This window comes from Schistocerca gregaria, chromosome 2, assembly GCF_023897955.1.
Source record: "Schistocerca gregaria isolate iqSchGreg1 chromosome 2, iqSchGreg1.2, whole genome shotgun sequence".
Lineage (NCBI taxonomy): Eukaryota > Metazoa > Arthropoda > Insecta > Orthoptera > Acrididae > Schistocerca > Schistocerca gregaria.
The window spans coordinates 650,406,131-650,429,364 of NC_064921.1; the positions used below are offsets into that span (position 1 = coordinate 650,406,131).

At 44.5% G+C, this 23,234-nt stretch overlaps 1 protein-coding gene across 1 annotated transcript in view; it reads right to left on the reverse strand.

Moving 5' to 3' along the window:
- LOC126335918 (Down syndrome cell adhesion molecule-like protein Dscam2) overlaps nt 1-23,234 on the reverse strand; it is a 166,539-nt gene that overhangs the window by 90,188 nt on the left and 53,117 nt on the right. The window contains exons 10-13 of the mRNA XM_049999391.1: nt 14,370-14,509; nt 13,919-14,187; nt 13,630-13,784; nt 13,420-13,437 (exon numbers count right to left, since the gene is read on the reverse strand). Of these exons, the coding sequence (XP_049855348.1) occupies nt 13,420-13,437; nt 13,630-13,784; nt 13,919-14,187; nt 14,370-14,509 (582 nt within the window). The remainder of the gene's footprint in view (nt 1-13,419; nt 13,438-13,629; nt 13,785-13,918; nt 14,188-14,369; nt 14,510-23,234) is intronic.

Sequence of the window (23,234 nt, forward strand, 5' to 3'; positions counted from 1 at the left end):
GACAAGGTCACTTTAGTGGGTCTCATAAAACACCTCGTACTGCCTGCTACTGAAGTTATTACAGACGGGTTTAAAAGACATTGAAAGCTGAAGGGTTCGACCACTAATTCGTGAACCATTCTGTGGAGTTCGTGTCTTCGGATGACCCCAGTGTCCACACCCAGAATATTGAGCGGCTGTAGAAATCTGTCAAGTCTTCCATAAAAAGAGAAGGGCGCCCCAGACAAAGAGATGAACTGTACTTGTTTCAGCACCTATACATCCACAACATACGTTTGCAGGGAAAAGTTAACGCATGCGACACTCTGCCGATATTCTTGCGTGATATTGGCAGAGTTTACCCTGGCTATGGGGAAAAGGGAATTGTCTCTGTAGCGTAATGATCGATTTACTATCGCAAGTTGGATATGTATCGTTTGGAGCCCGCGACTTCGATATGCAATCATTCTTGGAAATTACCTAACAGTGCTATCAAGTAGGTTGGTAGGCTGACTTGTAATAGTCGTGGTTTTATCTCTGTGGCAAAGTCAACTGTGGGAATGGATCAGTCACGACTTCAAATGAATATCCGAATGCGAAAGCCGCTAATTGCATGATACGTGAAACTGAGATAATCACGAAAAACTTGTCCTATCCAGCTATTAATGTTATGGCTTCATTCCATTTTTTTAAATAGTAAAAAAATATTAATTGATTGGTATTAATGGCAGAAATCTGCGATTATGTTTTATAAGTTAATCTTAAGTGAAACATTGAGTTAGTGGTTTTTACACCCGAGTTATGCAGTTACCTGTTTTTGCAAATATATCGGTCCAATTACGAAACAAATAGTCGTCGGAAAAACCCACTATTTGGTGATGTGTGAAGAATGGCAGAAGGATGGAATTTAGTTATTGCAAATATAAACAGAATACGTTTTATTTCAAAGAGAAGTTTGAAAATTCTATAAAATTGGCGTATAAAAATACGAGGGTGTCATCATTTTACCAGGAAGAGCTGACTAATATAACGTCAAAAAGAGGACAGAAATGAATATTCAACATTAGATAAAAAAAAATACACCCTCGTGCTTTCAACATCACAAGATACTGTAGAAAATAAAATAAGCTCCAAGTTGCGTCTTTGTAAGAAATTGACAAAATTTCAGAAAACTATAAAACTGGCAGAAAGTTGCATCTTAGTTAAAACGGCGACAAAAATTCTAGAAAATGAAACTGTCTGAAAATTGATTTTAAGTGACTTTTACCTTAACACTGTCAGTCAACTCAATATCCCTTATGGCTTTTTCCTGGTTAGGATTGTTGGTGGCAGGAGCCACTCTAGGAGTGCCTTCCTGCTCATCAAACAGTTCAGTGTAGAAAGTGAATTTGTCGTTGGTTGCCCAGCCTTCACAACGTGGAACTCCAAAAGCTTCTTGACATTTCCGAGTTGAGCTGTTGAAAGTTCTACACTTACTGTGATTGAAGTTTGGCCGTTTCCTACGCCAAAATATTTTCTCTTTTCAGAATGCTGTTCCCCTGTCTAGCTTCAAAATTGTAAAAGGGCACTCCACCCACTAGACAAATTTCGTTTTTGCTTTTCGTGAACGCGATTTTTCGGCGTTTTGAATCTGGCATTCCGTTCACTAAGCCTTGCCCATGTGTCATCACAATTTGTGTCACCAAAGTTTTCATCGCATAACATTGCTTTAATAATACATTTCATGTCATTACCTTCCTGTTCTGGAATATTTCTTTTCCACTGATTAGAACGCCAGTTCTTTTTCTGGGAGGGACCGTCGCCCGCGGACTCGCTCTGGTCATTTTCAACTACTAAGACGGGTTCGATTTTTTTGCAGAATTGCTACTATTTAAATTACTCCCACTTCGTTTGTACCATATTCCGCATTTAAAACGACCACAAAATCACTAATTTTCTTCAAAACACTCACTCAAATACGTCAACAAACATTGTGTTGATTAGCTGAACTGTGCTTAGTACCAGCGTATATTTCGCGAATGTATCGCCATCGAGAGTTTAGCTGTTATGTATGCGTTCACTACAGCGCAGCCAACCTAACTCTGAATAAGAAAAAAATACCTTCAAATCCTAACAACTGAAATGTAGCTTTGAAGGTCTAGATTGGTAAATCTGATGTCAGCAAGTGTGCTTTTCATCCAGACAAGGCACGGCGACCGGCATGCCTGTTGAACTTGGCGGGTTTTGCAAACGATGGACATTTAGTGGGCTTTGCACCCAAAGACAAACGTACAGTTAGCGGCTTTTGCAACAGAACACGATTTTGTACAGCTATTTTCAACAGTTTATAGCGCTGAATAAATCTATTTGAGAATGTGCTCAACTCAAAAACGACAAAAAATGCGTTTATCACCGTTTGCATCTGGGCTAATCAAATATTAATCCTATCCCATTGCCAATGGCAACACCATAAATCCACCAGGAATTCTGGCCAAAAACAGGGGCACATACAAGGGAGTCAACACGACATTAAGCCTGTGTGTGTTTGTGTGTGTGTATGTGTATGCACGCACAGTATTTTAGCCAGAGCATGTTCATTGACTGGAACAGAGGAGTTGGCTATCTTCATAATATTGCACGAATATGTTTTGAAAGTCCTGACGAACTGGTCCACTTCAAAATTCAGTGCTGGATGGAACAGTGTGCTGGTCAAGTGCTGTGTCCTCTTATATTTGTAGGAGTCCTTGAAACACAGATACCATTAAGTGATGGCCTTTATCAGAAGCTATTATACTGCAAACATGGTGGACAGGACACAGATGGTAGCTGATGTCAGTGCATTAGCTATGCCTGCCACATACTTGACATCAGGGAGGGCATCGACAACTAGCAGCCACATTATCCCGGGAATGGTCTGGTCTCCAGGGTTGAAATGCTGCTCCAGGGCTTTCTGGGTCTGGGTGCAGGACTGGAGGCTCTGAGCACCATACCCCCTATGCTGATATCAGAAATGGGCTAGTTGACGGGATGCCATGATAGAGTCTTCAATCACCACATTCCCCAATGTGTTGTGGGCAGAAGTTTGAGTACGCTGGCGTAGAGCGTGGGTGCAATTACAATGTTGCGTTCAGACTTGATAATAGGTAACGAAACGACACTGTTGGTTACATTATGATTGTATCACAACAAGAAAACTGTCCACAATGAGCATTCTCTTTAGACACATGCTCCAGCCAACGTTACTGGACAGCAGGCAACGTATTGTGAAGTAGCAAGTCGTGGTCTGATTCTGACTATTTGGCACAACGTTACTGGGCATTCATCATGCGTGTGTCGCTGATTGGGATGAATGGTACAGTAAATTGCCACATGTCTACCTAAGTCTGCGTTTGGTCAGCAGGACGGGTGGGAAATTACATTTGAGTTTGCATACGATATGCAAACAATGGTTTTCAACTGGGTGTGCATCGAGTCTACTTGAGACTGGATGAGAGATATGGGTATCTTATTTCATGTGCTTCAGTTCTATGGCAAAATTTTGATCAGTCGGAGTGGCTGGTGAGTAGTGGGTCACCAGCATCCTGGCAACGCATGACCAACTGTCTCCAATGGGTGAGAATAAGTTTCAAAAGTTAGCCAATGAAAACAATGAACATCCTTTGCATGTAGATAGTTCAATATAGAACGTGCAACATGCTGCCTTGCGTTATTTCGTTGAATGATAACGCCACGGAGACCTCAAAGATACAGCACTCCCGCCGCCTTAACATGTCAGAAATGTAATGCGTGTCGTTGAAATTACCTGCTATGCAAATGAAGGTGATAATGCTGTGTACCCAATGACACTCTTTAGTATCAGTCCAAGTGTTTCGACTGTATGCTGACGACCACTGCAATCTGGCAACGTCCATTCCCAGAGCTTCCACACCTGGGTATGTTCATAGCTAAGCTCTTCGCAGAAGGAGGATTCATCTGAGAAGACAACGTAGTGCCATTATGTGTCCAGTGTTGTCTTAGGCACACCTCTTTTGGCACATCTCTCTGTTTCTGTGTCACAGGGAGCCGCAGAAACGGTTGCTGTTGTAGCAGTCTGTGTGCTACAGGCACTGTCACGTCAGAGGATCAAAACGAATTTGCAAAACGATTTAGAGAAGGTATCTGTGTGGTGCAAAATTGGCAATCGACCCCAAATAATGAAAAGTGTGAGGTCATCCACATGAGTGCTAAAAGGAATCCATTGAACTTCGGTTACACGGTAAATCAGTCAAATCTAAAGGCTGTTAATTCAACTAAATACCTGGGAATTACAGTTACAAACAACTTACATTGGAAAGAAAACACAGAAAATGTTGTTGTGAAGGCGAACCAAAGACTGTGTTGTATTGGCAGAGCACTTAGAAGATGCAACAGATCTACCATTTGTGCGTCTCATTTTGGAGCACTGCTGCCCGGTATGGGATCCTTACCAGATAAGATTAATGGAGTACTTCAAAGAAGAGCAGCATGTTTTGTATTATCGAGAAATAGGTAAGAGAGCGGACACGATACAGAATCTGGGGTGGACATTATTAAAACAAAGGCGAAAATATTTTGTCGACGCCGAGCTACGTAGGGAGAAATGATCGTATAATAAAATAAGGGAAATTAGGGCTCGCACGGAAAGATGCAGATGTTCGTTTCTTCCGCTCGCTGTTCGAGAGTGGAAGAGAAAATTATTGTGAAGGTGGTTCGATGAACCCTCTGCCAGGCAATTAAGTGTGATTTGCAGAGTATTCTTGTGGACGTAAACGGAGATGAAGCAAAAAAGTCTAGTAAACATGGGCTCTGAAATGCGTAGTTACGAGCTGTGAGTGCTTTCTCATCTCCGCAACTGTGATACAAATTTCGTCTACTGCAAGTTCTACGCTTTCCTATTCTGAGAGGTGGAAGTAGGGACCAAAAGAAGAAAAAAAGATGTCTATTAGTCACGGACACTAAAGTGCATATCTTAAGAGCCAGCAGGACTTGTTCATGTTAGCAACACTGAAACCATCTTCTCTACTGAACAAGTAGTCATACCTTTTAAGGTATGCATTTTAGAGTCCGTGTTTACTACATAATTGTTTCTTGTTTTGGTCCAACTACCTCCTTCCAAAATATGGAAAGCGAAGAGATTGCAGTAGAAGATATTTGTTTCAAAGCACCAAAAATAAAGCTCGAACACTTTCTTTTCCTGCTTTCCCGCTGTTTTTTAAAAGATAGCGGACAGGAAAGCACTTAACCGTAATTGGCGGAAAACGCTTCCACTTCAGACGCTTCAACAACTGTTATGAATGGTACATGAGTGCATAGATTTAGGTGCGTAGTGGCCTCTTCGGCTACATTCGAGTCTTGGATTCCACTCACTTTCAGTGGGCCACTCGTGGCCTGAAGACGGAGTGCTTTACATTTCCGTAGCTATCCATACTCCACAATCCACTGTGCAATGCATGGTATTCACCGTTGTATCCTCTTTGTATTAGGGGCAGTCAAATGAAAAACCGAACACACGCCACAACGGGACCATGGAATGGCTCCATTCAAAAGTAAAAACACCACAGGTGTTAAGACATTTATCCCACTGGGATACGAGACAATCGAGTCCTGTTTTGTAGAGCGCGGTCGGCTGCTGACGGGTCCACAACCGCAGACACTCTTACACTTCATCGTCCGGCTGAAACCGAAGTGCGTGTGTGTGTCTTTCATCAGGTTGCCAAAGATGTGAAAATCGTATGGTAAGAGATCCGGGCTGTACGGAGGATGTTGGAGTGTTTCCCAACCACATCGCTAAGTGCAGCCTTCGTTCAGCTGGCAGTGTGGGGCGGGAATCATCGTGCAACAGGATGATTCAGTTCGACAGCATTCCTAGGCATTTTGACTTTACGGTGCGTCTTAGTTTTTGGAACGTGCCTTCATAGCGCAGCGAATTGATTGTGGTTCCACGCTCGAGGAACTAGACAAGCAGAGGAAACACCCTGTTGCCACCCCGGCACTGCTAATCGGACGAAGGCTATGCTTCGGGACTTCGTTGGGACACACGGCAACATCCTCTGTACAGCCCGAATCTTTTGCCATGTGATCTTTGACGACCTCAACAAAGATATACGTGGATGTCAGTTGTTGGTTTCAGAAATGCAAGAGTGGGTACGGTTGTGGATCTGTCAGTGGCTAAGTGCTTTCTGTGAAGCAGGAACTGATTGTTTTGTCACCCCGTGGGATACATTTCTTAATACATGCGGTGATTACTTTTGACAGGAACCATTCCATGGTCCCGTTGTTTTCATTTGATTGCCCCTTATAGAAATTTATTATTCCCTGTTAGTTTTATATGGTACATGTCTCACAAGAGGAATATTCTAGGATGAATCGTACAACGGTATCTTCAGCAGTCTGTATCACAAACTGAATGAATTTACCCTGTATGCTACAAATGAACCGACGCCTGCCACTTGATTTACTGCTTTACCTACTATTGAGGGTATGTGACAATTCCATTTCATGTCCCACAAATAATTACTCGTAGATAGTTGCCTGAGTTGACTGATTCCACTTGTGATCACTGCTACTGTAGCCATAGGATACTACGTTATTACGTTTTGTGAAGTGTACATTTTTACATGAAAGAAAGATAATGCCGTAGAGACATCGAAGATAGAGCATTGTTACCGGTCTTGACACATCAGAAATGTCACCCAACAATTTGCAAAAGTGGAGGCAGCGGTGCTCTCAGATCGAAGAGTGACGGTTCTTGAGCTTTCCGAAATGATTCCTCATGTCAGCAAAACCTCTATTGACAAGATTTTGACGGAGTGTCTAGGGTACGCTAAGGTTTGCGCGAGGTGGGTGCCAAGAATGTTGACCGAAGACCACAAACGTCAACGCGTTGCTGTCCAAGACCTTTTTCAAGATCACGGAACTCATGGCGAGGAATATCTCGACTCCATCGTCACTGGAGACGAGACTTAGGTGCACTACTGCACACCCGAAACCAAAGAACAGTCCAAACAATGGAAGCACCCAGAGTCGCCGAGATCGCGAAAATTCAGACAAACGCAAAGTGTCGGCAAAGTGATACCAAGAGTGTTTTGGGACATGAAGGGGGTATTGTTGTGCGAATTTTTGCCCAGTGGTGCAGCAATCAACGCTGCCCTGTACTGCGAGACACTGCAAAAATTGCGCCGTGCAATTCAAATCAAGAGGAGGGGTATGGTGTCCAAGGGGGAGGGGGGGTGTTTGCATCAGGATAACGCCCGACCGCACACAGCTAAAGCACCAACGAGCTCATCGGAAAATTTGGATGGGGTATTGTCAAACACCCACCCTACAACCCGGACTTAGCCCAAATGACTACCATTTCTTCCCCGACATGGGGAAACACCTGGGTGGAACGCGTTTCACTGACAGAGAAGAGCTGGAAGAAGCGGTTCTCAGGTAACTGTGCGGCTTGGTGGCAGAGTTTTTTGACTCGGGCATTCAAAAGCTCGTACACCGCATGCAAAAATGTATTGACCTCAGTGGCGACAACGTGGAAAAATAGGTTAAAATCTGAACTTTCCTAAAATGTACGTATTCATGAAATAAACATGTTTTACAATGTGAAAAAAATGGAAACCTTATTTTACGGGCACCCCTCGTATATTTATCTACATTTAGAGCCCACTGCCATTCATCACACGAACTAGATGTTCCATCAGTCGTATGCTTCTACAGTTATTCAACAATGACTCCTTCCCGTACACCATGCAATCGTCAGCAAACAGTCACAGACTGTTGCTCACCCTGTCTCTCAGATGATTTATGTGTATAGAGAACAAGAACAGTCTAATCTCACCTCCCTGGGGCATTGCTGACAATGCCCTGGTCTCTGATGAACACTCAAAGTCGAGGACTGCATACTGGGTTCTATTACTTAAGACGTTTTCGACCCATCCACATATCTTGGAACATGTTCCGAATGCACCTCTATCTTCGTTAAAAGTCTACAGTGGAGCACTGTGTAACACGTTTTCTGGAAATCCAGGAATATTGAATCTGTCTGTTCCCCTTCAGCCTTGGTTCGCAAGATATCGTGCAAGAAAAGGGCAAGCTGAGTTTTGAACGAGTGATGCGTTCCAAATCTGTGCTGATTTGTGGACAGAAGCTCTGAGAATATGTTCCTCAGCAAACCACCAGGTGCTGTTCCAGAAGGAGAATGAATGCAATTTGGCAACGTTCATTCCCGTATGAGCTTCCACACACAGATACGTCCCTTATGATTCTCTGCGCAGAACTGGGACTCGGCTGTGGAAACGACGTTGTACCACTTATTTGTCCAGTGTCGTTGCTGGGCGCACCTGTCTCTGCTGTCATGTCAAGGGAAGGTGCAACAAACATTCCTTGATGGTACTGGCTCTGTGAATACTTGTCTTGTTGAGAACAAGCCCATTTTCTGACTCAAAGTACGTGACATGGTTGTATGGTCCTGCGCTGCGGAGCAAACAATATGACCCTCCACTCCGACGTCAGTAGTGTGAGGTACTTGAGACCCTAACTTTTAGTATGGTCCTCCTCAATCGATTAATTTCATAACCGCACGACAGTCGCAAGGTCACGACCAACTCGAGAAGCAACATTATAGAATTATGAACCCAATGTTTATAGATCACGATCCTGCAACTGTTGATTTTTAACTCGTACCAGCAGACGTTTATTCTTTTTGCAAGAGGCATAAGATGACCTTATCACAAACGAACAACATTCAGGCACAATTTCTAACTAAGAAACTCGTTGTTTCTTTATTATACCTAACATACGAGATATGCCGAATGAGATTTTTCACTCTGCAGTGGAGTGTGCGCTGATATGAAACTTCCTGGCAGATTAAAACTGTGTGCCGGACCGAGGTTCTTTTCATATCAACGCACACTCCGCTGCAGAGTGAAAATCTCATTCTGGAAACATCCCCCAGGCTGTAGCTAAGCCATGTTTCCGCAATATCATTTCTTCCAGGAGTGCTAGTTCTGCAAGGTTCGCAGGAGAACTTCTGCGAAGTTTGGAAAGCAGGAGACGAGGTACTGGCGGAAGTAAAGCTGTGAGGACGGGGCGTAAGTCGTGCCTGGGTAGCTCAGTTGGTAGAGCACTTGCCCGCGAAAGGCAAAGGTCCCGAGTTCGAGTCTCCATCCGGCACACAGTTTTAATCTGCCAGGAAGTTTCACACGAGGTATGTTCAGTAAGTAATGCAACACTTTGTTTTCGGAAAGCAGGTTGGTTTTATTCAGGCTCCCAATATGCCATATTATCCCCCAGTATTTTGGCTCCAAAACCCATTATTGAAAGTAGTCCCTGTTCGATGGGACGGTCTTAGCCCACCTTACTGGGAAGGCCTATGTGCCTGCATGTTACCACTCTGCTGGTCGAGTGCGCAGCTCGTGGTCTCGCGGTCACGTTCTCGCTTCCCGAGTACGGGGTCCCAGTCTCTATTCCCGGCGGGGTCAGGGATTTTCATCTGCCTCAAGATGACTGGGTGTTTATGATAACCTCATCATTTCATCATCATTAATGCAAGTGGCGAGAGTGGACTGAGCAAAGGTTGGGAATTTGTACGGGCACTGATAACCGCGCAGTTGAACCCCCCCACAAACCAAAACATTATCATCACACCATCAACTATAGGTCGACGTCGGAGCCAACGTCTTGCAGCATCAATAACCTCCCTGTCATCCACGTACTGCTTTCCGTGGAGAACATCCTTCATTGGGCTGTCCACCCCCAGTAGCTGAACGGTCAGTGTGATGGATTGTCAATCCTTTGAGCCCAGGTTCGATTCCCGGCTAGGTCGGGAAATTTTCTCGGCCCAGCGACTGGGTGTTGTGGTGTCCTCACCATCATCCTATCATCCTCATCGACTGCAGGTCGCCGGCCGCTGTGGCCGAACGGTTCTAGGCGCTTCAGTCCGGAACCGTGCAACTGCTATGGTCGCAGCTTTGAATCCTGCCTCGGGCATGGAAGTGTGTGAAGTCCTAAGGTTAGTTAGGTTTAAGAAGTTCTAAGTTCTAGGGGACTGATGACCTCAGATGTTAAGTCCCATAGTGCTCAGAGCCATTTGAACCATTTGGACTGCACGTCGCCGAAGCGGCATCGAATTGAAAGACTGGCACCCGGCGAACGGGCTGCCCGATGGGGAGCCCTAAGCCTACGATTAAATAAATAAATCCTTCATTGGGTCAAACAGATGGAAATCAGGAAGATGCCAGAATCGGGCTGTAGGATGGATGAGGAAGAACAGTCTAATGAAGTTTTGTGAAATATTCTTGGATGGACAGACTTGTGTCAACCCTTGTCTTGTCATGGAAAAGAATAAGTTCGTTTGCATTTTTGGGCGACGAATACGCTAAAGTCGTTCCTTCTGTTTCTTGAGGGTAGCAAAATACTTTTCAGAGTTGATCATTGCATGATGAGGGAGGATATCAAACAGAATAACTTCTTCAGAGTCCCACAAGACTCCGTTACGGGCGCCACCTATCAGAACTTCATGGAACTATGGCGGCTGAAGCGGGAATATTTCACAATGTCTCACAACAAATTCCATATTTTTTCGACCAAAATCAGGCGAGAAAAAAAGTGTTTCATTACTTATTGAACGCCCCTCACTGATTGCGTCACTCTCGTCCACTTTGAGGCGTTGCCCTGAAATGCTAATCATCTTCAGACTCAAGCATTTGGTACACATTTTGCCAGTTTAATATCTGTTGCATGCTATCCTTATGGTGTTGCAATTTTATTGGCTAATAGTGCATTTAACATATCGTATGTTTTCCCCCCAACTCGTGCTCCTGCTGGAACCGTCATTCTGCATGTACATGGCTTCAACTTGATCAGTTCTAAGAAGCACATTTTACTCAGATAGAACAAAATAGTGAAAATTTTGAATTTTATACCTAGGTAGCCGAGGTATGACGTCCATACAATGTCAATTGCTGTATCAGTGCCATTTACACACGCAGTTCCAATTTTTCTCATAGATTCTTAAGTCCCGGGTTGGAACTTCGCTTTGATCTCAGTACGGAGGTATGCGTTCTTTGCGAAATAATCTGACAACATTGACGAATTTTACTGTGTTTCTCACAAAAAATCTAGTGATGCAACAAACTAATTCCAGAATTGCATTTCAAGGATACTGTCAAGCTTATAGTCTACACACAGTAATCACGTTATTCACAGTTAATGGTCAGAAGTATAACAGTACGATGCGACTTGAAATCTGTAGATTGACGATGTTGTGCATGCCTTAAAATATACGTGTGTGTTAGATACATTTGCAAATTTCTGTAGTGTAATTCTGGATCTCTCTACTTCCCGGCACAACATACACTCCTGGAAATTGAAATAAGAACACCGTGAATTCATTGTCCCAGGAAGGGGAAACTTTATTGACACATTCCTGGTGTCAGATACATCACATGATCACACTGACAGAACCACAGGCACATAGACACAGGCAACAGAGCATGCACAATGTCGGCACTAGTACAGTGTATATCCACCTTTCGCAGCAATGCAGGCTGCTATTCTCCCATGGAGACGATCGTAGAGATGCTGGATGTAGTCCTGTGGAACGGCTTGCCATGCCATTTCCACCTGGCGCCTCAGTTGGACCAGCGTTCGTGCTGGACGTGCAGACCGCGTGAGACGACGCTTCATCCAGTCCCAAACATGCTCATTGGGGGACAGATCCGGAGATCTTGCTGGCCAGGGTAGTTGACTTACACCTTCTAGAGCACGTTGGGTGGCATGGGATACATGCGGACGTGCATTGTCCTGTTGGAACAGCAAGTTCCCTTGCCGGTCTAGGAATGGTAGAACGATGGGTTCGATGACGGTTTGGATGTACCGTGCACTATTCAGTGTCCCCTCGACGATCACCAGAGGTGTACGGCCAGTGTAGATCGCTCCCCACACCATGATGCCGGGTGTTGGCCCTGTGTGCCTCGGTCGTATGCAGTCCTGATTTTGGCGCTCACCTGCACGGCGCCAAACACGCATACGACCATCATTGGCACCAAGGCAGAAGCGTCTCTCATCGCTGAAGACGACACGTCTCCATTCATCCCTCCATTCACGCCTGTCGCGACACCACTGGAGGCGGGCTGCACGATGTTGGGGCGTGAGCGGAAGACGGCCTAACGGTGTGCGGGACCGTAGCCCAGTTTCATGGAGACGGTTGCGAATGGTCCTCGCCGATACCCCAGGAGCAACAGTGTCCGTAATTTGCTGGGAAGTGGCGGTGCGGTCCCCTACGGCACTGCGTAGGATCCTACGGTCTTGGCGTGCATCCGTGCGTCGCTGCGGTCCGGTCCCAGGTCGACGGGCACGTGCACCTTCCGCCGACCACTGGCGACAACATCGATGTACTGTGGAGACCTCACGCCCCACGTGTTGAGCAATTCGGCGGTACGTCCACCCGGCCTCCCGCATGCCCACTATACGCCCTCGCTCAAAGTCCGTCAACTGCACATACGGTTCACGTCCACGCTGTCGCGGCATGCAACCAGTGTTAAAGACTGCGATGGAGCTACGTATGCCACAGCAAACTGGCCGACACTGACGGCGACGGTGCACAAATGCTGCGCAGCTAGCGCCATTCGACGGCCAACACCGCGGTTCCTGGTGTGTCCGCTGTGCCGTGCGTGTGATCATTGCTTGTACAGCCCTCTCGCAGTGTCCGGAGCAAGTATGGTGGGTCTGACACGCCGGTGTCAATGTGTTCTTTTTTCCATTTGCAGGAGTGTATTTTCTTTATGAACACAAAAAAATGTGGATTCAATGTATTGGATGTTTAGTCGGCAGATGGCACGACGTCTCCTCTTCTTAATTGAAACCGAATTTAACATTCTGTGAAAAACTTTAAACAACAAACGCAGAACTGTGTGTGTGTCCAGCTATGATACAGGAAGAATTAAGAACACAAAATATGCCATGTTTAACTAGATGGTTAATAGTTTGCACGTCATACGGAAAAGATACAATAAGTACAGAAAAAGTTAAGAATGTCATGCTGCTCGTAGTGGTTTGTTCACTTAGGTTCACTTAGGTTGCTTGCTTGTCACTGTGCGATGCAACTCGTCATTTGATCTAAAATACATTGTTATGTACAGATCATTTCTATTATGGTAATATCTAAAGATTACAACGGGAGCTGAAACAGATCCCGACATCAGTAGCCACTGACAGTGGCCATACAAACGTTCTGCTCAGTGTGAGGTCAATGACGTATTTGTCGTGGTTCAATGTTGGTCTTTACTTCCTTGAGTCTGTGATCTTTTAAAATTTTTGCGGTAAGTGCTTTTCAACGGCTTTCTAATGTGGAAGAACTAAATGAGGAAGAAAATTAGGACTCAGTGTGGACTCAATTTTGTAAAGATATACCTATTTTCACTTAAATTTACAGGAGAACGATGTACTTACTTCCTCTGCTCCTGCTTTCTTCATAGAAGGTTGCAAAAAAGAAAAAAGAATGTACATCAGAATCTTACGTTATTCTTCTGTTCTAATTATGATCAAAATATCACACGTTAATTTCAAAGACTCAGTATGAAGTCTGATTATGAAATGTAATTCCTGATTTACCTCCTAGTTTCAAGAGAAAGGTTTTATCTGTACTCGCATTTAATTTACCTTGAACAGATACCAAATATATTATTTCTTCCTTCCCGAAAACGTTTTCCGCCAAGCAAGAATAGTTTCCTGCATCCGAGCTTTGTATGGAGCTTATATAAACAGTACCTTCTGAATTTATTTGTACGTGTCTGTTCCCTTGAATTGTTTTACCACTGTAGAAAACCAATAGCGTGTATCAGTGCTTATCAAAGAAAAATTGAGATTCTAAAGAAAACATTTTATGTCTACAGCAGATGATATCACAATGTCAATACTGTAGACTGCCAGAAATCGAGATTTAACTTACTTTTTGTGCCAGCGTAAAATTGGAGCGGGTTGTCCCACTGTTAAGCAAGGTAGTCTAAGTTCTTCTTTCCAGGCCACTGTTACCGATTCACTGAATGAGGCAATCCGAGCTGGAACGTGGTTGGTTGGTGCCTGCACCACATGTCTTGACGGCTTGCTCTCGCCAACAATAGTGAAGGCCGTCACCCAGAATTCGTATCTGTGGTGAGTTTCCAAATGCGATATACTGTAGTAGGTCTGCTCTGAAGGCAAATCGTACTGGTCTCTGTCCTGGTGATTGTACAAATATCAGAACATATTATGCACACATGGAAAGGAATTACTCGCATAACTTATTAGTACCACGCTGTGTTTATGTTTGGAGTTGGGGCACTAGAGAACAAATTTACACACTCTTTGGAGAAAATAGCAATTCCGACGATTCTCTGGAAATATTTTTTCTAGATACGTACCATACCAACACCATCTACGGACCGTATGTATACTTTGTACTTCTTGATTCTTCCATTTGGGTAACGAGGAGGCCTCCACGAGAGAAGTATTGTTCTTGAATCCATAACCAGCGCCTTAATGTCTTCTGGTTCACCTGGAACTGAAAAAGCATCTTAATGAAAGATTAAAGAAATGTCTCAGCAGCTTGTGCTGTACACTGCCTAATGGAAACCTTCTAACACTGAATTCCTCAACTCAACTGATAATCATCTTCACTTTCACATTACCTGTTACAAGGTTTTCTGAGAATATTGACACATTGGTGCATGTTAGAAACAACTATTATGTGAGGTCCATAATGGAAAATGCAACAACTTACTAGACGGAAGACATTTTACAATATATGCTACATGTTATCTGTAGATGTTGCAGTGGTTACACAATACTGACATTCGTGTACTTTCGAATATTCCATATGAAGCCTCAGTTTTAACCTGTAGTTAACTATAGCAAAGGACACCTGAAATGATATTGTGCAAACCGTGATCGTTAAATCGTGTGTATAAAGAATACAGACAGCTTGCAGTCTGGTGTTTCAGGAGGAAATATGTCCGCCCCCGGCAGCTGAGTGGTCAGCGCGACAGACTGTCGATCCTAAGGGCCTGGGTTCGATTCCTGGCTGGGTCGGAGATTTTCTCCGCTCAAGGACTTGGTGTTGTGTTATCCTAGTCATCATAATTTCATCCCCATCGACGCGCAAGTCGCAGAAGTGGCGTCAGATCGAAAGACTTGCACCAGGCGGGCGGTCTACCCGATGGGAGGCGCTCGTCACACGACATTTCACATTTCATGAGGAAATTTGATGAGACTTAAATGCTTCCTCACCATTTAAAACCCGACAATTATGTACATTTCGCGTAAGAAACGTGAGTTGGTGAAGGCTACTTTTCCTATTTTACACTGAGGTGACAAAAGTGATGGGATAGCGATATGCACGTATACAGATGCCGACAGTACGCGTACATAAGTCAGCTCCTAAGATCAGCACTGCATTGGTGGAGCTGTCATTTGTGCTCAGGTGATCCACGTGAAAAGGCTTACGGCGTGATTGTGGCCGGACGATTGGAATTAACAGACTTTGAACGCGAACTGTTAGTTGGAGCTAGACGTATGGAGCACTCCATTTCGGAAATCGTTACAGGATTCAATATTCCGAAACCTACAGTGTCAAGAATGTGCCGAACATGCCACATTTCAGACATTAACTCTCACCAGGGACAACGCAGTGGCCGACGGCTTTCACTTAACGACCGAGAGCAGTGCTATAGATATGAACCAACGCGTGAAATAACCGCAGAAATCAATGTCGGACTTGCGGCAAACATATCCGTTTGGACAGTGCGGCGAATTTGGCGTTCATGGGCGATGGCACCAGATGACGGATGCGAGTGCCTTTCTTAACTGCACGACGTAACCTGCAGCGCCTCCTCTGGGCTCATGACCATATTGGTTGGACCCTAGACGACTGGAAAGCCATGGTCTGGACAGATGAGTCCCTACTTCAGTTGGTAAGAGGTGAGGGTAGGATTAGAGTGTGGTGCAGACGCCACGATGCCATGGACCCAAGTTGTCAACAAGGCACTGTGCAAACTGGTGGCGGCTCCATGATGGCGTGGGCTGTGTTTGCATCCGGTCCAGCTGACTGAAAATTGTTATGTTCGGCTACTTGGAGACCATTTCAGCCATTCATGGGCTTTATATTCTCAAACAACGATGGAATTTTTATGAGTGAAAATGCACTGTGTCATCGGGCCGCAATTGCTCGGGACTGGTTTGAAGAATATTCTGGGCAGTTCGAGCGAATGATTTGGCCACCGAGATCACCCGACATGAAGCTCATCGAACATTTATGGTGCACAATCGATAGGTCAGTTCGTGCACAAAATCATGCATCGACAACACTTTCGCAATTATGGATGACCATGGTATAGAGGCATCAAGACTAAGTACTTCTGCATTGGACTTTCAACGACTTGTTCAGCCCACGCCGTCTCGATATGTAACACTAAGCTGGGCAAAAGGAGGTTCGTCACGATATTAGGAGGTGTCAGTGCAACGGTGTATTACTTCATTGAAGGTTGTAATCTGATACTGTGTTGACTGCTCCTTCGCTTACCACAGACTCGCCTTCTTGTCTGCAATTGAAAACGCCATTTTGTGTGGTAGCGCTCTGCTCAGAGGTAGCCATGATTTGTCGAGACGTGGGAAGTTTTCAAAGCCGGTATTTGGATGTCAAGTGGAGGACACGTGGCGAAGCAAAGTTCTCCATCACCGCACTTTGCGCTCGTGCCATGTACTACGAGGTCTGTTCAAAAAGTTCCGGAACTTCGCCCACGAAATATTTTTTTCTCTTACTTTTCACTTATTGTGCACGCTCTCCTTCTAAGTACTCTCCCTTACAATTGGTACATCATTCCCAACGCTGTTTCCACCTCTGGAAGCAGTTTTGGTATGCCTTTTGCGGGATCGCGCGAAGCGTCGTCTGCGAATTTTCTTTTATCTCGTCTACCGTTCCAAATCTTTGTCCTTTCAATGCGGTTTTCAACTTTCAAAGTAAAAAAACAGTCCGCAGGCGCTAATTCAGGATAGCACGGAAGATGAGGTAGTACAGTGATTTCGTTTTAGGCGCAGTAGTTACGTACTAACGTGATGCAGGGGCTGTGAATTATCTCGCCATATTTCAGGCCGTTTCTCGCAGGCCTTATACCACGTCCCGACAGTACCATCAATTAACAGTCTGTCCCTGTGGCCTGATTTTATGATGAACTAATCCCTCGAAGTCAAAAAAAGCTATCAGCATGGCTTTGACATTTGACCTGACCTGACGAGCTCTTTTTGGGTTTGGAGAACCTTTCGAGTCCCACTGTAAAGATTGAACCTTCGTCTCAACATCATAGTCGTAGACCCACGTCTCTTCACCAGTTATGATTCTCTTAAGGAAAATCTCATTCTCATTTGCGCGATCCGGAACCTCTTCACAACTTGCAAGGGCGAAGGTCTTTCTGGTCATGACTCATGAGCCGTGGTACGAACTTTGCCGCAACACAGTGCATTCCAAGATGCTGTGTCAGGATTTCATGACATGATCCAAATGAAATGTTACACTCTACTGCAATTTCTCGGACAGTCAGTCTTCGATTGGCACGCACAGTTTCATTGACGTTACCGACATGAATGACGTGGGTAGACGTTAAAGAGTGTCCTTAACGAGGGTCGTTTTTAATTTCCGTCCGGATATTTTTAAACTGTGTGAACCATTCGTAACACCGAGTACGACTGAAGCACTCATCAACGTAGGCGTCCTGCATTATCTGGCGTGTCTCCGTAAAGGTTTTCTCGAGTTTCATACAAAATTTAATGCCCACATGTTGCTGCTGTAACTCTGCCGTTTAGAAATTCGCAAACTGTGTGACACAATGTTCCTCTCAATGCAGCGCTGAACAAGAACTAACAGGCATACAAAAATGAAACTTCTGGCATTTCACATTAAACACAGGTATGTGGAGGGATGCCAGCCGCATCTCTCTCCAAAACACTACTGGCACCAAATTATCAATGTACCGATTTTTTTTGAAAAGATAACGTATGTTATAAATCTTACCGTAGTGTATAATGGGTTGAGAGTATGGGATTGCTAAGGTCTTCCTGCATGTGTAATGTCTAGACGGGGTTGCTCTGGTGCCACGTTTGATGCCATTTGACTCGATTAGGTTCTGTTTCGATACTGGGTTTGTTTTTCTCCATCCCTTGCCTCACATTACTTTTATCACACGCGCTAATGAACAACTATATCCGTTATGCATTCACCTAACTTGTAGTTACTGTAAAAGTACATGCCTAAATCAAAGCTCACTAACTGCCCGTTCCATGGAAAACTGGGCAGAAATTATAATCCGCAGGCAAACACTGTAGCAGCAATTAAAATTGAGGTGCTAAATGCGTACTTTGGAATACTGAAGGTGTTTCAGTATGTTGACCATACGGTGCAAATTGTGGCGCTGCTCAAAGGAGCAGAAAGTAAGATTCCTTCCTTCTTACGTGGTAACACCAACAATATTTACACATAAAAAGTGTTGAGTTGTGACACTACAACCCAGTGCCTCACGTATTTTTTACCTGCTTGATTTCATGAATTTAAAATAATTTTGTGTAACTATATATTTATGAATTTTTTCAGTAGTTAGTATTTCTGAAAAATATTTATGCTGAAAGAATAATTAAGAAATCAGTATGCCAAATGGCTGCAGTAAACACATTGGCAATGTCAGGGGTGTAAGAAATACAAAGCATATCTTTCCTGTAACCATAACGTCGTTGGCGCGATTGCGCATAGGCCGAGAGGAGAGGCAGAGCGGAGTTGCGAAGCAACTGTGGTTTTATTTATTATCCTTGATCTGTGGTGTGACGTGTGTGTTGGCGCGTAATTGCCAATGGAGATTGTGCTGGAAACGGTGTTATAACATGCGTCAAGGCAAAGTACGCATATCGGCTCTGTACATGGTCGCAAGAAGATATTGAAATTAATAAAGAATACTGTGTGGCCGAAATTTATTCAGGCTGTTCGCTTATCAAGAAGAGCCTATGGGCAGTAATGAATATCTTAAGTATTACATCGCACCACAAACAACTCATCGCAAAGTAAGATCCAACCAGTATTTTTATAGCTGTGTAATAGGCATGTCACCGTAATAATAAATTGTCTAGAACATCAGAGTATGTTTACTCAAAGAATAAACTTTGCGAGTGAAACTTTATTGACCCAAGTCGTTAATCAGCAGCAGTGTCCTATCCTTATAACTTAAGAGAAAGTCATGAATGAAAGAAATAGTTGAAAAACGGATTCAGTTAAACTTACATTTGATTTTTAATCAAATAATTATTGTAATAAAATGGATTGGTAACTGTAGTTGTTCGTATAGTATTGCACTAATACTGCAACAATCATTTCAGACTAAAAGTGATTTAAATGCAATTCATATTTCTGCGACAAAAGTATGTTGGCCCTCTCATAGTCAAAATAATTTTATGACTTCATGTGGTGTTTCGTAAATGACATTACACTGACCAACCAGAACATTATGACTACCTACCTAATAGCCGGTATGTCCACATTTGGCAAGTAAAACAGTTGCGAAGCATCGTGGCGAGGAAGGAGCTAGACCTTGATAGGTCACTGGAGGAAGTTGGCACGACATCCGCACACACAACTCAACTATTCCCGTAAATTCCAGGGAGTCGGAGATGATCTCTGACGCCATGTTCGATCACATCTTAGATGTGTTCAGTCGGTACAGATCTGGCTAGTTGGGAGGTCAGTGCATTCGTTGGAACTCACCACTATGTTCCTCGAATCAATACATCACAATTCTGGCCTTGTGACATGGAGCATTATCTTGTTGAAAAATGCCATTGCTGTCAGGAAACATGATTGTCATGAAGGGGTGTACGTGGTCTGCAAGCTGTGTACGCTACTCCTTGGCCGTCATGGTGCCTTGCACGAGCTCCACTGGACCCCTGGATGCTAAAGTGAATGTTCCTCATAGCATACTGGAGACGCTACCAGTTTGTCTCCGTCCCGCAGTACAGACGTCAAGGAGCTGTTGCCTGGAAGACGACGGATCGCGTCCTCTCATTGGAATGATGAAGAAGGTATCGAAGTTCTTCAGACTATGCCATACTCTGCCATTGCGCCAACTTCAGGTGCGATGGTCAAGTGCTCATGTCATGGTGTTACCATTGGCACATGCATGGGTCGTCGGCTGCGGAGGCTCTTTGTGCACTGTGTTTTCAGACACACGTGTACCCTACCCAGGATTAAAGTCTGATGTTAGTTACGACACAGTTTACCGTTTGTCGCGTTTCACCAGTCTGCCCAGCCTACGATGTCCGACATCTGTAACGAGGGGTGGCTGCCCAACTCGATGACGTCTGGGCGTGATTTTACCTTGGTTTCGCCAAATGTTGAAGACACTCACCACAGCAATCCTCGAACACCGGACAAGTCGTGCAGATTCCGAAATGCTCGCGCTCCATCCCCATTCTACAAATGGACTGCACTCTCACTGACACATGTTACCGTTCATGTGTCTGACTAGCAGACATTCCTCACCAGGTGACGCTGCTATCGCCTAAACAGCTTTATATCAATAGCAGGTCGGTGGTCATAATGTTCTGGCTATCATTCTATGTGCCTATGGTTACGTAACACTAAGGTTGACAAATATTGGTTGCCATAATGAAAGTTTTTACCGCACTAATCTGAAAAATAATCATTTGCAAAGTAATTAGCGAAGAATAATAATAAGTGTTGGTCACCAGTAAGCATTTTTAAATAAACAACGCCATCGTGAGCTATGTAACGCAGTGCAATTACCATGAAGTGTCGCTTGTCGTTGCACGCAATTGGTTTTCATAGTTATAATTAACAGCATTGCATTAAAAATTAACTCCTGAAGTATTCATCTTAGAAGTGTATTCTACATCTAAGCTCGCGCTAGTGTGTTTTGCTCAGTTACTGCATTACAGTCCTTGCTAATTGCGTAATTTCGAAGTCAATACAGCCATTTGTCAAATTTAACTTTCATTAATTCTGGAGCTGACGACTGTTTTTTATTGTACACAGCAAACACTTGTGCGATAATAATGAGCTGTAATTATCTAGATTCAATTGGGAAGCACTGGCCTTTGGATTCGATGTCTTGTTTCCATTAATTATGGAACGTCAGGTACAGTTATCACAAGAACCTTATATACACCGTATAGTACAGCTAAATTATAAACTATTCATGGCCATTATGTGAAAAATGTCGGGATTACTTGGTGCCGTTAGGACTGAACCGCCTATACAGCAGCCGTCCATTACGTAACAACCGAATGACTGCCCTCACTGCCATCTTTTGGAGTAACCAGCCTTCCTATCCTTGTCACTGCAATTTCTTAAAATTGTGACTGTGATTTACAGAGTCTCTGTGAGAAAATGATTAGCAGAGTCCTCAACACTAATAATTATTATTTACGTCATTCTTATTTAATGTCTTTGTAAGGAATGATGTAACACTTACGAAGTACCACGCATCCAAAATAATTCATCAACAAATTAAGATTTGTGTCTATGTGACCTGTAGTCTTAGTGTCACTAGGTGGAGGCATATATCAGGTTTCCCACGAAAAACTGACATTCTAAATACTATACACACATTTCTTTAGTAATGGATGCGAAGGTGCAACTACTTTGATGTTATAATTTCGGGTGGAGGGTGAGAGCACAGGAAGTAACACCAACAGTGACAGCCAATGCGTCTTAATAGCCACACAGTGGGCTGGACAGCGGATGTCGCCAATGGAGACAGAAAACAAAGAGTACATGCTAGAACCCGCATCTGGGAATTCTATTATTTCAAGGCTTTCGTCCTTTTTCAAATGAGTTACATGCTTCACCCACTGTCCCTGCTGTCGAGACATCTTCGCGGGTACCGGGCGCGGTTGGGCCACCCTCTCCCCAAGGGGAGTGGCGGGTTCAGCGGCGTTCGCGGCGCACGAGGCAGAGGGTCGATGTGGAGGCTGGCCGTGTGGCATTGCCCGCTCTGCCTGTGAGTGGACATGTGGCTGCTCCTTCAGCAAGGTCCGAGCAGGCACACGGGGGGAGGGGTTTATTAGTTATTGGGAGCTCCAGCGTTAGGCGGGTGATGGAGCCCCTTAGGGAAATAGCGGAAAGGTCGGGGAAGAAGGCCAGAGTTCACTCTGTCTGCTTGCCGGGGGGTCTCATCCGAGATGTGGAGGAGACCCTACCGGCAGCGATAAAGAGCACTGGGTGCACCCGCCTGCAAATTGTTGCTCATGTCGGCACCAATGGCTCCTGCCGTCTGGGTTCAGAGGTCATCCTCAGTTCGTACAGGCGGTTGGCGGAATTGGTGAAGGCGGAAAGCCTCGCTTGCGAGGTGGAATCATAGCTAACTATCTGTAGTATCGTTCCCAGGACCGATCGCGGTCCTCTGGTTTGGAGCCGAGTGGAAGGCTTTAACCAGAGGCTCAGACGATTCTGCGGAGAGCTGGGGTGCAAATTTCTCGACCTCCGCTATAGGGTGGAGAAATGTGGGGTCCCCCTGAATAGGTCAGGCGTGCACTACACGCCGGAAGCGGCTACAAGGGTAGCGGAGTACGTGTGGAGTGCTCATGGGGGTTTTTTAGGTTACAGAATTCCCTCCCTAGGCCCGACAAGACGCCTCCTGAGACGCGGCAAGGTAGGAGTAGGCAAAATGCAACAGGGAATAACAATATAAATGTGCTAATAGTAAACTGCAGGAGCGTCTATAGAAAGGTCCCAGAACTGCTCTCATTAATAAACGGTCACAGAGCCCATATAGTACTAGGGACAGAAAGTTGGCTGAAACCAGACGCAAACAGTAATGAAATCCTAAACTCAGATTAGAATGTATACCGCAGAGACAGGCTGGACAGTGAAGGGGGAGGCGTGTTTATAGCGATAAGAAGTGCAATAGCATCGAAGGAAATTGACGGAGATCCGAAATGTGAAATGATTTGGGTGAAGGCCACGGTTAAAGCAGGGTCAGACATGGTAATTGGATGTCTTTATAGGCCCCCGGGCTCAGCAGCTGTTGTGGCTGAGCACCTGAAGAATAATTTGGGAAATATTTCGAGTAGATTTTCCCACCATGTCATAGTTCTGGGTGGAGATTTTAATTTGTCGGATATAGACTGGGTGACTCAAACGTTCATAAGCGGTGGCAGGGACAAAGAATCCAGTGAAAATTTTTTAAGTGTTTTATCTGAAAACTACCTTGAGCAGTTAAACAGTGAACCGACTC